Genomic DNA, 15,589 nt, shown 5'->3' with positions numbered 1-15,589 from the left:
AGACATATCAAAATACACAAGTACAGATACTGCTTTGACAGAGTTGTATAGCTGTAATGCTCTTTAATCTTCCATTCGGTTTATGTTATCAATATTTGTTCTTTTGTTGAGCTACTGTCTTTGTACAACATAATAAACAGCTATATTTAGACAATTACTATCAACCATTTAGTAGATAAAATATGTGTGTAAAGGTGCTTGGTATCGGTCAACTTAAGTTGGAAAAATTAACATATGCTTAAGATCCTTAAATGTCCCAGTGATTTGTTCATAATAATTATTCTGGATCAGTTTGTAATGTGTGGTCCTTTATTACATTTGTAATATTTGGTCCTTTATTCCATCTATAAACTCACTCACTTTCACCTATTTTTCACCCCTCTGATTCTTCCTCTTCATCTCTATTACACCTCTGTTTCTGTTTATCTCTACCCTCCATCCCACTACCCCCCCCCCCCCCCCCTTTTCATTTACCCCATTCCTTCAGGACTCCAATCTAGGCAAAAGGTGAGACATCACAAACCCGTACTTATAAAACTTAAAGTGTAGACTTTAATAAAGTCCAGACTTTAACGTAATGCTAGTTGAATGGTGTTGCCATGACGTTAAAGTCTGGACTTTATTAAAGTCCAGGCTTTAAGGTTTATAAGCACGGGGCCAGAAGATTTGCACACACACATGTTAGTGGACCAAGTATGATCTTGTAAAAACCCTATTTTGAGTGTACATATTACCTTGATTTTTATACAACAGAACCAACACTAAGATGCAGGGATGTGAGAGGAGCTGGAACAAAAAACTTTACTGCAGCTGGAGTCAAGGGGCTGCTCAAGGGACCCTGAAGGAAAATTGTTGTTTGCAACCCCTGGAACTGGCAAAAATTGCATTCAGTGCTAACAAATCTAAACTGGTTATAAGGCACACATCATAAACTTGAAACCGTGAACACATGCAAATGAACCTTGTGTGGTCAACAGTACTGAACATCATGTTTTTGTTTTTTTAGACGAAATGAAAAAGCGCATTTACATGTTTCCGCATAGCTCTCACATCCCTGAAGATGCCACAATACTAGAGAAGACACCAAAAGCAAAAATACATACTCTGCTTTGGCATACATACCTCCATCCCTTGAAATTTCACCTGTGATCAGAGGTACACTCTAATAATAATAAAGCTTGAGGTGTTAAAATGATACACTGCCTGCACTACACCCGAGGTAAATCTACATACCTTGCTGTGGCTAGTTAGTTCCAAAGTTTCACCTATGATTACAGGTATACACGCTGATAATAATAAAACTCTTAAGAGCTAAAATGATACACTGACTGTGCCATGTGTTGACACAAGTGAACAGAACCAATACTAAGATGGACAAAACACTGAAGAAAAAGCAAAATTACATACGTGTACCATTCTTTGGCTAGTTATACCTCCAAGTTTCACCTGTGATTGCAGGTATACACACTGATAATAAAGCTCGAAGTGTTAAAATGATACAATGTCTGTTGACACAAGTGAACAGAATCAACACTAAGATGGACCAAACAATGAAGCACAAGCAAAAATACGTACTGTTCTTTGGCTAGTTATACCTCCAAGTTTCACCTGTGATTGCAGGTATATATACTGATAATAAAGCTCGAAGTGCTAAAATGATAAACTGCCTGTGCCACGTGTTGACACAAGTGAAGCCGGACTTCTTTTGTGTGTTGAGGGTCAGTCGGACAGATTACAAAACACTGTATTAGCTACACTTCCAGTTGTAAAAATAAAACATACAGAAGCCAGTTGACGGCAGATGTTCCTGTACAATGAGACAACATGGCCAACTGTCAAGTGCTGCCGGACACTGACAGGTGAATAATACAGAAGGGCCAAATCCAAAACTTGTTTAAGGGACGGCAAAGAAGAGGAATGTTTGTTTAACAATAACCCACAACACTGGTTAATCATCAGTTATTAGGTTTCAAGAGAAGTATGGGGGAAAAGTTTGCTGCCATCACAAAGGGTATTACTTTTTTGTGGAAAAGCAAAAAATCAATATATAAAATGTTCATTGACAGACGCGTGTGTACCACAGCTGTTAATATTGCAGTCCTTGTGTACTTATAAAAATAAATAAAAATAAATAGGGGCAGGACATAGCCTAGTGGTAAAGCGCTCGCTCGATGCACGGTCGGTCTGGGATCGATCCCCATCGGTGGGTCCATTAGGCTATTTCTTGTTCCAGCCAGTGCATCACGACTGGTATATCAAAGGCCATGGTATGTACTACCCTGTCTGTGGGATGGTGCATATAAAAGAACCCTTGCTGCTAATCGAAAAGAGTAGCCCATGAAGTGGCGACAGTGGGTTTCTTCTCTCAATATCCGTGTGGTCCTTAACCATATGTCTGATGCCATATAACCGAAAATAAAATGTGTTGAGTGCGTCGTTAAATAAAACATTTCTTTCTTTCAAGAGAAGTACAGGTGAAAAGCTTGCTGCCATCACAAAGGGTATTCTTTTTTTGTGGAAAAGCGAAAAATCAATATATAAAATGTTCATTGACAGACATTTGGGTTTTTTTTTTTTTTTTTTTTTTTTTTTAAATATTTGTTAATATTGTAGTCCTTGTATACTTACAAAAATAAATAAAAAACATCATTTAGCTAATAATATGCTTTTTCTAACAAGACAGCACATACCACAACTTTAGATACACCAGTAATGAAAAGCTCCATATTCAACCGATATGAGCACCAATTGGTAAAATTACCAAGTGTCACTAGACTGGTTTCTTATTTAATATTAAATTAGCGTGACAGAAAGAAGTGAAAATACTCATGAGCACCCATTACAAAAATATAATTTTTAATTAGCAGCAAGGGATCTTTTATAAGCACTAAGCCAGTTTTCCACAGACAGGACAGCTAGCACAAATAAATAAACTGTTTTGGATATTACAGTGAAACCTCTCAAAACCAGACCCTCTGTAAACCGGAATTCCCCACAAACCAGACATTCTTCACGGTCCTTTTTTTAAAAACATTTGTACAGAACTTAACCTCTCTAAACCAGATACCTCTTAATACCAAACTTTTTGACTTGGTCCTGAGGGTGTCCAGTTTAGATGGGTTTCACTATACCAGTCATGGGGCACAGGCTGGTAATGAAAAGACACCGATGAACCCACTAGGAGAATAACCCAGTTATCAAATGAGCTGTACCAGTCATGGGGCACAGGCTGGTAATGAAAAGACACCGATGAACCCACTAGAAGAATAACCCAGTTATCAAATGAGCTGTACCAGTCATGGGGCACAGGCTGGTAATGAAAAGACACCGATGAACCCACTAGGAGAATAACCCTGTTATCAAATGAGCTGTACCAGTCATGGGGCACAGGCTGGTAATGAAAAGACAATGATGAACCCACTAGGAGAATAACCCTGTTATCAAATGACCTGTACCAGTCTTGGTGCACAGGCTGGGAAAGAAAAGACACCGATGAACCCACTAGGAGAATAACCCTGTTATCAAATGACCTGTACCAGTCATGGGGCACAGGCTGGGAAAGAAAAGACACCGATGAACCCACTAGGAGAATAACCCTGTTATCAAATGACCTGTACCAGTCATGGGGCACAGGCTGGGAAAGAAAAGACAACGATGAACCCACTAGGAGAATAACCCTGTTATCAAATGACCTGTACCAGTCATGGGGCACAGGCGGGTAAAGAAAAGACACCGATGAACCCACTAGGAGAATAACCCTGTTATCAAATGACCTGTACCAGTCATGGGGCACAGGCTGGGAAAGAAAAGACACAGATGAACCCACTAGGAGAATAACCCTGTTATCAAATGACCTGTACCAGTCATGGGGCACAGGCTGGTAATGAAAAGACACCGATGAACCCACTAGGAGAATAACCCTGTTATCAAATGGCCTGTACCAGTCATGGGGCACAGGCGGGTATGCGGGTTTCCTCTCAAAATCTGTCATGGGGCACAAATAAATAAAATGCTGGGAAAGAAAAGACAATGATGAACCCACTAGGAGAATAACCCTGTTATCATGGTTATCAAATGGCACAGGCTGGGAAAGAAAAGACAACGATGAACCCACTAGGAGAATAACCCTGACAAATGACCTGTACCAGTCATGGGGCACAGGAATGAATAAATTTGTTTTATTTAACGACGCCTGACACATTATTTACATATGGACGTCATATGACCTGTACCACAGTTTTGAAGAGGAAACCTTGTCGCCACATAGGCTATTCTTTTTTCGACAGGCAGCAAGGGATCTTTTATTTGCGCTTCCCACAGGCAGGATAGCACAAACCAAGGCCTTTGTTGAACCAGTTATGGATCACTGGTCGGTGCAAGTGGTTTACACCTACCCATTGAGCCTTGCGGAGCACTCACTCAGGGTTTGGAGTCGGTATCTGGATTAAAAATCCCATGCCTCGACTGGGATCCGAACCCAGTACCTACCAGCCTGTAGACCGATGGCCTGCCACGACGCCACCGAGGCCGGTCAGGCGGGTAATGAAAAGACACCGATGAACCCACTAGGAGAATAACCCTGTTATCAAATGACCTGTACCAGTCATGGGGCACAGGCGGGTAAAGAAAAGACACCGATGAACCCACTAGGAGAATAACCCTGTTATCAAATGACCTGTACCAGTCATGGGGCACAGGCGGGTAATGAAAAGACAACGATGAACCCACTAGGAGAATAACCCTGTTATCAAATGGCCTGTACCAGTCATGGGGCACAGGCTGGTAATGAAAAGACACCGATGAACCCACTAGGAGAATAACCCTGTTATCAAATGACCTGTACCAGTCTTGGGGCACAGGCTGGGAAAGAAAAGACAATGATGAACCCACTAGGAGAATAACCCTGTTATCAAATGGCCTGTACCAGTCATGGGGCACAGGCTGGGAAAGAAAAGACACCGATGAACCCACTAGGAGAATAACCCTGTTATCAAATGACCTGTACCAGTCATGGGGAACAGGCTGGTAAAGAAAAGACACCGATGAACCCACTAGGAGAATAACCCTGTTATCAAATGACCTGTACCAGTCATGGGGCACAGGCTGGGAAAGAAAAGACAATGATGAACCCACTAGGAGAATAACCCTGTTATCAAATGACCTGTACCATGGCTAGCTCTGGATCAGCAGAAAATTTCGCCAAATTATATATTAAACTTCAAAATTTTATAGGCCGGCCTCGGTGGCATCGTGGCAGGCCATCGGTCTACAGGCTGGTAGGTACTGGGTTTGGATTCCAGTCGAGGCATGGGATTTTTAATCCAGATACCGACTCCAAACCCTGAGTGAGTGCTCCGCAAGGCTCAATGGGTAGGTGTAAACCACTTGCACCAACCAGTGATCCATAACTGGTTCAACAAAAGCCATGGTTTGTGCTATCCTGCCTGTGGGAAGTGCAAATAAAAGATCCCTTGCTGCTAATTGGAAGAGTAGCCCATGTAGTGACGACAGCGGGTTTCCTCTCAAAATCTGTGTGGTCCTTAACCATGTGTCTGACGCCATATAAATAAAATGTGTTGAGTGCATCATTAAATAAACACTTCTTTCTTTCTTTTTTCAAAATTTTATAGATACCCAGTTATTTGGTAACAAAATATCAATTTATACTTGAAATTCTTTTGCCAAATTAAAATAAAATTCACCAATGGCAAATTTGGAGAGTGCTAAAGCTAGCCCTGTACACCCTGTACTTAAGTACAACAAGCATAGTGGGTCTATTAATTCTAACCTACTCTTCTAACATTAATGACTCTCGAAAAATATATTAATTACGCGATTATGAAACTCACCTTAATAAACAATGTTACTATATATAACCCATAAAGATGTCAAAGTCTGATATTTTTTCAGGTATACGTTGAAATAAAATCTCATTAATCTTTTTAATATACAGTAAAGTTTGTTTTATTTAACGACGCCACTAGAGCACATTGATTTTTTATCTTATCATCGGCTATTGGACGTCAAACATATGGTCATTTTGACAGTGTTTTGAAGAGGAAACCTGCTGTCGCCACATAGGCTATTCTTTTTTCGACAGGCAGCAAGGGATCTTTTATTTGCGCTTCCCACAGGCAGGATAGCACAAACCATGGCCTTTGTTGAACCAGTTATGGATCACTGGTCGGTGCAAGTGGTTTACACCTACCCATTGAGCCTTGCGGAGCACTCACTCAGGGTTTGGAGTCGGTATCTGGATTAAAAATCCCATGCCTCGACTGGGATCCGAACCCAGTACCTACCAGCCTGTAGACCGATGGCCTAACCACGACACCACTGAGGCCGATTTTTTAATATACAGTGAAACTCCTCCAAACCCGACACCTTCAGGATCAAGAAAAGACCGGTTTTAAGAGGTATCCGATTTAGAGAGATTTAAAAAAGCCTGTTTTTGAGAGAGTTCCAGTTTACAGAGGGTCTGGTTTTGAGAAGTTTCACTGTAATATGAAAACAGTAACAGAATCTTTCTATCACTAAAATATTTAGTCATCTTACAGAAAACCACATCTTTAGATATTTTTTTAAAAGAATAATCTGAATATTATATATAATTACTGACAATTTCACTCCCATCCAGATATTACATGTATTTGTATTGTACGACTAACAACTGTTTACAAAAAAAAATGGAAGTACAAGGCTTGTCAGGAGGCAGGAAGCAAATGAACACTCAAAAGTTAAAAGTTAAAAGTTTGTTTTGTTTAACGACACCACTAGAGCACACTGATTTATTAATCATCGGCTATTGGATGTCACACACTTGGAACCAATTGACACTCAAAATGCACTACATGATTTCACAAGCAGATAGTGATTTTCACCTTATTTTTGACAGTTCTTCTGATATATCCAGAATGACTCATTTTTTTTGGAGAAATAATATAAATCATAAGCAATTTAATACAATTGTTTTTGTAAAGAAAGCCTCACTACAAGACTATGAGATGTAGTCTAATTTCAGACCACTTTCTAAAACTGCTCCTCATTTCTAACATTTGCTTCACACTCCACATACTGAAAAGTTTGTTTTGTTTAACGACACCACTAGAGACCATTGATTAATTAATCATCGGCTATTGGATGTCAAACATTTGGTAATTCTGACTAAGAGGAAACCCTCTACATTTTTCCTAATGCAGAAAGAGATCTTTTATATGTATTTCACCACAGACAGGAAAGCACATACCACGGCTTTTGTCCAGTTGTGGTTCACTGGATGGAACTGGAAAAACCCAATCAGCTGAATGGATCTACTGAGGTGATTCGATCCTGTGATGCAAGCACCTCAAGCCAGCACTCAACCAACTGAGGTAAATCCTGCCCACAACAAAATTAATTTTAGTTGAATAAATCAGTAGAAAGGTGCCAGAAAGTTGTGCTAGAAAAACCATCTAGCACACGTCCCCTAGACGGTAATGCACCCTTTTCATTGGTCAGTTGGTCTCATCGTTTAGGAGGTAAATGACAGTTGCTACCTGTTCATTACATCATTCTCTAAGCAACGGTAGTACCCGACGTCACGTAATATGTAAGGCTGCATGCATGCCTTTTAGTGACGTAACATATCAGCTGAGAGAAAGAGTGACATCACAGTACAAAAAATAAAATGCAGGGCATTTTATAATATACTAAAATTATAAGAATTGTTGAAATAGAAAATATTTCTGTCACTTGTGATTTTGTATATGTTTTTTCTGACACTCGTCTCAAGAAAATCAATTTTTGGAGCTCGCTAAAGCTTGCTCCAAGGATTAATTTTCTTGAGAATCGTGCCAGAAAAACGACTCGTGGCAGAAATGATTATTCTGAGCCTTGAAGCAATTCAAAAACCACTGTCAATAAAAAAGAAAATTCAATCTATAAATTAACAAAAGAAAATCTAATTGCTACATATACGTGACTGCTTCAGACAATCATCAATACTAAACCTGTTCTGTGTATTCCCTATGGAAACTTATATCAGTTCTGCTGCATTAGGCAGAATCCTATTGTTCAAAGTCAAATGTGGCACTGATGAGGCAAATGCTATTCGGAATATTTTATTTTCTGTATTAGGATAAAGTCTTCTGACATTTCTCATTCGTCTATAATCCTTGAACTAGTTAAATCCCTAATGGATTGAACCAACCAAATCTACCAATTTAGACAATTTCAAATTTGGAGAAAAATCTCTTGGTCACTCCCAAATTTCAAACTAAAAACAATCCCCACAATCATGTGCCCAATGAAAAACTATTTTTAAATTAATGAAATTAAGTTTTAGAACAAAGTTTAAAACTTAATGGACTGAATTTACAAAGCCTGTTTTAGGCTTACAAATGTTTAACTACATACAATGCTTAAACATCTGCATTTATGAAAACCAGGCTTTGTAAATTTGATTTTCATTGTTTGACATCTTGGGAAATATTTATATGATTCTACTTCTATGAATTCTACAAAGAATCAGGCTTCTGAGAATTAAAAATCTGGTCCCAGTTGTTCAAAGCATAGTTAAATTTAACCCTTGGTTAGTCTATTATTTTCCCTTTAATTATTTTTACACAAATACAAAATACTCTTTAGATTTGATTGTGTACATGGATACCATTGGTTGTTCTAAATCATGTTTCAATTAACCTCTTATGTTTTAATTATTATTATTATTAAAAAAAAAAAATTCCTATTATTATTGGTGATGATTAATTTCTTGGTTTTGAACATTTCTGTTAACCACTGGACCAACATTTGAACAACTGGGGTCAATTTCACAAAACATTGTAAGTTTATGTCTGTGACTAGCAGTTTTTCTGAGCATACATTTACACGTGTTTGGCATCTATTTTATGCACACAATTACATCATTACGAAAGACAGAGCATTTTACGAATGAAAAGAAATGTTTTATTTAATGACGCACTCAACACATTTTATTTATGGTTATATGGCGTCAGACATATGGTTAAGGACCACACAGATTTTGAGAGGAAACCCGCTGTAGCCACTACATAGGCTACTCTTCCGATTAGCAGCAAGGGATCTTTTATTTGCGCTTCCCACAGGCAGGATAGCACAAACCATGGCCTTTGTTGAACCAGTTATGGATCACTGGTCAGTGCAAGTGGTTTACACCTACCCATTGAGCCTTGCGGAGCACTCACTCAGGGTTTGGAGTCGGTATCTGGATTAAAAATCCCATGCCTCGACTGGGATCCGAACCCAGTACCTATCAGCCTGTAGACCGATGGCCTGCCACGACGCCACTGAGGACGGTAGCATTTTATGAATGAAAAGAAATGAAATATGTGTATTTCTAACTATATTTGTTGTACTATTAATAGTAATAAGAATTGTGATTTAGATGTAGATTTATGTTTACGTGCAAAACTAGGCTTACGATGTTTTGTGAAATTGGGACCTGTTCCCTGCATAACCCATTTATGGGTTACACAAAACTAATTCAGGTAACCCATTTTTTTTTTTTTTTTTAAATGTTACCTGTCATCACCATGTAAATGATGTCCTAAATTTAATATAGAAAAAAAGAAAAGAAAAGGATTATGCAAACCTAGATTGCGCTAACAAAACAATTATTCTTACAATTTTTAGAGCCCTGTGAATATTTTCTTCCTTTCTTTTCTATAGTCACAACATGAAATGATTGACAGATGAAATGATGGATGACACAGCAGATCCCTTTTAAGTAAAGCTATTTTAAAAAGAATAGCCTCCAGAAACTAAAAATGGCATCCCAAAACTGCAACACCTGTATAACACGCTAACTATTCTATCTGTACATTATCATGCATTCTTGTGAAACTATTTGGAAGTACATAAAACAGAAATGCGTTTCTAAGCAGATTTGCACAAAAGACTCAACGACTTGAGACATGGTTTCTGATCATAAACTGACAATGAAAAACACATCTGGAATGTTAAAAGTGAAATATAGTAGATATAACACACATTCCAGAAGACAGAATTATCCTTCACTGATAATCTCGACAATAATGTACCGTGTTTCACTCACAGCCGAAGACAGGGCTGCAGTTCTGTTTGAACATGCTTAACAATCAGATAAGAAAACAGTTTCCTGTCTCTACAAAAGACAACATGATTTATGGGGGCTAATTACAAAGAAATTATTATCTTTAAAAACAAACAAAAAAACATTAGTGAAACAAAAGTCACTTGTGGCAACTTTTATCGTTCCTCATTACAGTTACTGAGTACAGAATGGGTTTTTTTAAAGGTTGCTAGATCCTCACTAAAGACCCTCACTAAATCATTTTAACTGTAAAAAAGAAGCTGTTAACACTATCATCATTGTATCTGCTGCTGTTACTTTCGTATACATTTTTACATAAACATGTCAATAACATTCAGGAAATTTCATTACTAAAAAAAACCCAGTCAAATCCACTTTATTGCATATTGGTTTATAGCATAAATTGGTTATTTGCATATTATTCAGCTGCATGGAACCGTTTAGCATTAAACCAATAAAATTATATTGCATATTTGAATAGCTTTATAAAGACAAACATCAAGAATTTGAGGAAGTATAGGAAAAACAACAACACTACTAAGATATGTAATAATTTACACAAGATTTATCGCAAGGTGTCTAATAAATAAATAAAAATCCATGTCCTGGTCTGTTTTTTTCACCAGTGTGTATTTGATTATGTCAGTCTACCTGATTTATCATCCTGCTGTTATGCCCTGTACCCTAAATATAAGCATGAGGAATTTCTTTTGGCAAATCAAATAAAAGAACTATTTAATTTCTCCTCCACACATTTTAAACTATGACTACTTGGTGTTTTGACATATGATGTTTATTTTTATACTTGACCAGCCTCGATCTAAAGAATATTTTGTTACCTACAGCAAGTTTGAAAGGTTTTTGCCACAGACAAAATGTTCATCTATGACAATTTTAAGTCTTAAAGGCATATTCCCTAGTCTCCGTAAAAATGGACACTAAGTCTGGTTAATCTACAAACCTGTAACACATTTGGATAACATTACAAAAGAGTGAAACATGAGTCTGTGACATTGAAACAGTGAAATATTGTTTAAAATAGACTACAATTCGACTCCATAACTGTTATTTCTCAGATGCATGTGCATGTTTAAAAATATGAAAAATGCATTTTGTGGTATTAGAAACACCAGGATGACCAGAAACACTTCGGTTGTATGGAAATGGATAATCTAAACAATAAAATACAAGTAATGTTTGATTTCAGTGATCATAAACGGCTCTAATAGTGAAAAATTTGCTGTAGTGTTAAAACAGCGATTTTAAATATTTACTACAGCGAACAAATATTAACTTATGCAGTTAAATATACAAACAGTTAAATATAAAAATTATCCCTTCCACCAACAGCAATAATTTTTATTCAGCAGCAAAACAGTGTGATCAGTAAAAGCCCTGACCTACGGCAAGTATATTGCAGTGATGGCAATTGCCACTGATGCTTCAAGTTTGTTTTGTTTAACGACACCACTAGAGCACATTGATTTATTTATCATCAGCTATTGGATGTCAAACATTTGGTAATTCTGAAATATAGTCTTTGGGAGGAAACCCGCTAAATTTTTCCATAAGTAGCAAGGGATCTATTATATGAACCATTGCACAGACAGAATAGCACACACCACGGCCTTTGATATACCAGTTGTGGTGCACTGGCTGGAACGAGAAATAGCCCAATGGGCCACCAACAAGGATCTATTGCACATCAGGCTAGCGCTTTACCACTGGAATATGTGCAAAGCAAAAAGCAGCAAGAAATCTTTTTTACATGCACTGGAAAATCTCGGTCCATCAAGGACAATTGAGATTCTGACTTATCACACCTCGGGCAAACACTCTACCACCAAGCTACATCTTGTTCTGTCCCCCAGAAAAAAACAAGAATACTGATGATACATGATACACCTGTCAACCTGCGAACATTTTTAAACTTCAATAAAATTTATGATTACAACAAACAGCAAGAAAAATGTACCGGGTTTCCTCTCTAAGACTATATGTAAAATATTTTTTACAAATGTTTGACATCCAATAGCTGATGATTAATAAATTAATGTGCTCTAGTGGTGTCGTTAAACAAAACAAACTTTAACTTTTTATTTCTACCCATCTAACAAGAACATTATTTCGCTTAGACTGCCATGAAACAAGCAGACAAAAGTTCTGTGTCAGGATATCAAATTGCATATTCTTTGCAGAAGGGAACTGGCTTCAATATTGTTTATATAAAGTGGCCAGTAGTGGTGAAATTGTCATAACACTCCCTGTTAATCTTAATGGATTTCGTGGATTTCCAAGAAGTGTCTTTAAGAAGACTGAGGGAGAATGATTGGAAAAGTAACTGAAACTGAAACTGAAACTAGGAAAACAAAAAAGCTGACATGTTGTTATTGTCTATTATACACAAGTCATTTTCTATTTGTCTTGTTGGATAAAAAGGAAAACTCATTGATGTACCATATGGTCACTAATCAGACTTTTGGACTTTCAGTTCTGAAACCAAAACAATCAGTTTACACATTTCTGTAGTCTGGTTTTCTGTAGGAGTTAACACAAATGAGATCTGTTGTAAGCAAAAGCAGATTAAGCAGTCAAACACACAAACATGCATGGAGCAAAGTCATAGCCACAGTGGGCCCATAGAAACAAAATGGTTTATGTTAGGTTAATAAGTTTCATACAAGGAAAGGAACATTTCTTCAACACCACCTCAGCAAATTTTAAACCAGGCTACTCCGTGCCTAACATGGTTATTTCAACAAACACACACACAAAAGCCTGATGTTGCCCCATAGCCTACTCCCACTAATAAATAAGTGTTTTTTTATTTGCACTGTCTCAAGACAGTACAGATCACAGCCTTTGATATACCAGTCGTGGGGTATATTGATTGGGATGCGGTAAAAATAATGAGTCCACAGAGGACAACTGATCCTGTGACTTATCACATCTCAGGCGAGCACTCCATCACGGAGCTACGTGCTCCTGCTCCTGCTCCTGCTCATACATGGAGTCGGGTTCTCAAAATGTTTCACACCACTAAAGAACAGTGATTTTCCACATCAGTTATAGGATGTTATACATTAGATAATTCTGACATGAAATAATGGAAGAAACCTGCTATATTTTCTCATAAGTATCAATGTATCTTTTATCTATATTTTACAAAACAGGACAGCACATACCACAGCCTCTGATATACTAGTCATGGGACACAGGTTTCTTCTTCTGAAAATGGGTTCGATCCTATTGACAATTTAAGCATAGCAGGTGAGTGCTCTACCAACTGAACTAAATTCCACCCCAAAACGTTCTTGAATTCAAGACGGTAATACATGAATTGGTTTAATAACACAACAGCACATTTTAAACTTTATGTCTAGCACATGGTTATTGCAACACTAACAATAACAGATGTTTTATACTTTCCCACAGACATGACAGTATATATCATGATGGCTTTTGATGCATCTTTAATGGGGTCTGGTTGAGACAAGCAAAAGGTTGAATCAATTAATGGCAATCGATCCAACATCCTAGCACATATCAGGCTTGTCACTGAGCCACATCCCACCCACTCATATACTAGAAAGTTATGTTACAATTAAAATCATTAGCTGACTCACCTCCTTTCACAGGTAAACATTTCTTAGTTTTTAGACAGATCTTCTTCGGCAGTCTACTGACACCTGAGGCGGGTTTCTTTTCCTTTTTCCCCATCGTGTCACCAGTTCTTCCCATACATCCAATTATGATTCACAACTGAAATGCACACTGCAATAATCCATTTACCAATCTATTGTAATCCAACTCCGCACATAACTGGAACACATGTTAAATTGAGCAGTCATTTTTATAGGTAAGTTAAGATAAACACAGGAAGGCAATCTCCGTTGGCTATAGCCTGCCGAGGACTCCCATGTGCTGATTCCAAACTTGTTATGGCTAGTTTTCCAAATATAAAGCTTATAAATATTTTTGAGGAGACTGGCAGACGGGAGAGCTAGGTTAAAGCAGCTTTGGCCAGAGCACTTCCCTCTTGATGAAGAATATAAAAAGAATTCCAACGAAATATGTAACATATGAACATGGCACAAGTGGCTCCTTTTACAGCATCAAGTGATATTTTGATTAAATCTTCGGGCTGGCACTAGAACACAGGGGATCTATTAATATAGTTCCATGTTGTTTTTAGTGATTAAATTTTAATGTTATTAGTTCCAGTGCCAAGCCAGTGATGTCTGCTGTCTGCGAGAGGCTAGACATAACATAGCCACTATTATCTAAGAGAAATCAGGAGTAAGGCCATTAGTTTGGCAGTGTTCACAAATAAGCCTGACTTTGTCACCCGATTGGATATCATGAAGTCTAGCACATAGCTGTTTACTGGTTCACAGTACACAAAGTGTTCATCTTGATATCAGTGATGTATGACCATTCTTTCTTCATCCAGTCAGTTTAGATTATCCAGGAATGCAGTAATTGTTTACGATCCGATCAATTTAGATATTGCGTAATAATTAACATTTTTCTTATATGGTAATCCTTATAACACAGATATCTGGGAACATAGCAATTTTTTTATGAACTGTTTAATTTAGATATCCACGAATATAACAAGACTTAAGATCCACTCAATTTAGATTTTCCATTAATATACTAATTTCTCAACATCCATCCAGTTTAAATTAAAAAAAATATATATAGCACATTCTTTTTAGTTAATTTATAGTTATCCACAAATATAATTTTTTTAAATCCTGCTGTTTAACTTAAATACTGATAAATACAGTATATTGTTGTAATCCTTTCTGATCCACTTAATTTAGATATTCCAGGAATATAATTCCTTCAAATTCATTCATTTCAGATATCCAGAAACACAACCATTTGTTAATTTAGAAACCTTAAGATGAAAATATAATTTATTGTTCAGTCTCCAAAATATAATTTTTTAAATTTAAATCCAACTTTTCTTTCAGTTATAGAAACAGAACCATTAAGAGGCTGTGTACAAAGTAATTATAGTTGCAATCCGTATACACAACTGCCTTTCTGCAAACAGTCATCAGAAATGTCGAACAATCACACGAAATGTTCACAGGTCTGTCCAAAAGAGGTGATTTTAAAAATATGTCTTGGCCTCTCGGTGTACCAGAAACAGAAATAGAACACTATATAGCTATCAGTAATGTGGTACGTATGCACACACATGAACTAAATGTTGACAGGTCTTCATAAAGCCAAGTTATGTTAAAATATTATCTTGGCTTATCCGTTCCGGTAGTAGAAATAGCAAGTATGCATATCATCAGGTATGCAAACACAAATGAACCCAAAAACCTGTAACAAAAATAGTTGTGTTTAGAAAACATGTCATCTTGTTCTGCGCATTGGGACATGAATAAATTTTCATAGTCTATAATTTATAACTTTATGTTTTGGCTTCTCATGACAGGGATAACAAAAACCCATAAAACATTCTGTCGTCTGAAGTGGAAA

General features: G+C 37.2%; 1 protein-coding gene across 1 annotated transcript in view; it reads right to left on the bottom strand.

Annotated features, from left to right (window-relative positions):
• Positions 1-13,858, bottom strand: part of LOC121380885 — a 161,864-nt gene extending 148,006 nt beyond the window's left edge. The window contains 1 exon segment of the mRNA XM_041509892.1: positions 13,714-13,858. Within this exon segment, the coding sequence (XP_041365826.1) occupies positions 13,714-13,828 (115 nt within the window). The 5' untranslated portion in view covers positions 13,829-13,858.
• Positions 13,859-15,589: the final 1,731 nt, after the last annotated feature.

The sequence above is a fragment of the Gigantopelta aegis genome, chromosome 9 (assembly GCF_016097555.1).
Source record: "Gigantopelta aegis isolate Gae_Host chromosome 9, Gae_host_genome, whole genome shotgun sequence".
NCBI lineage: Eukaryota > Metazoa > Mollusca > Gastropoda > Neomphalida > Peltospiridae > Gigantopelta > Gigantopelta aegis.
Note: the sequence above shows the minus strand (reverse complement) of the source record. Positions and strands in the feature narration are given on the sequence as shown.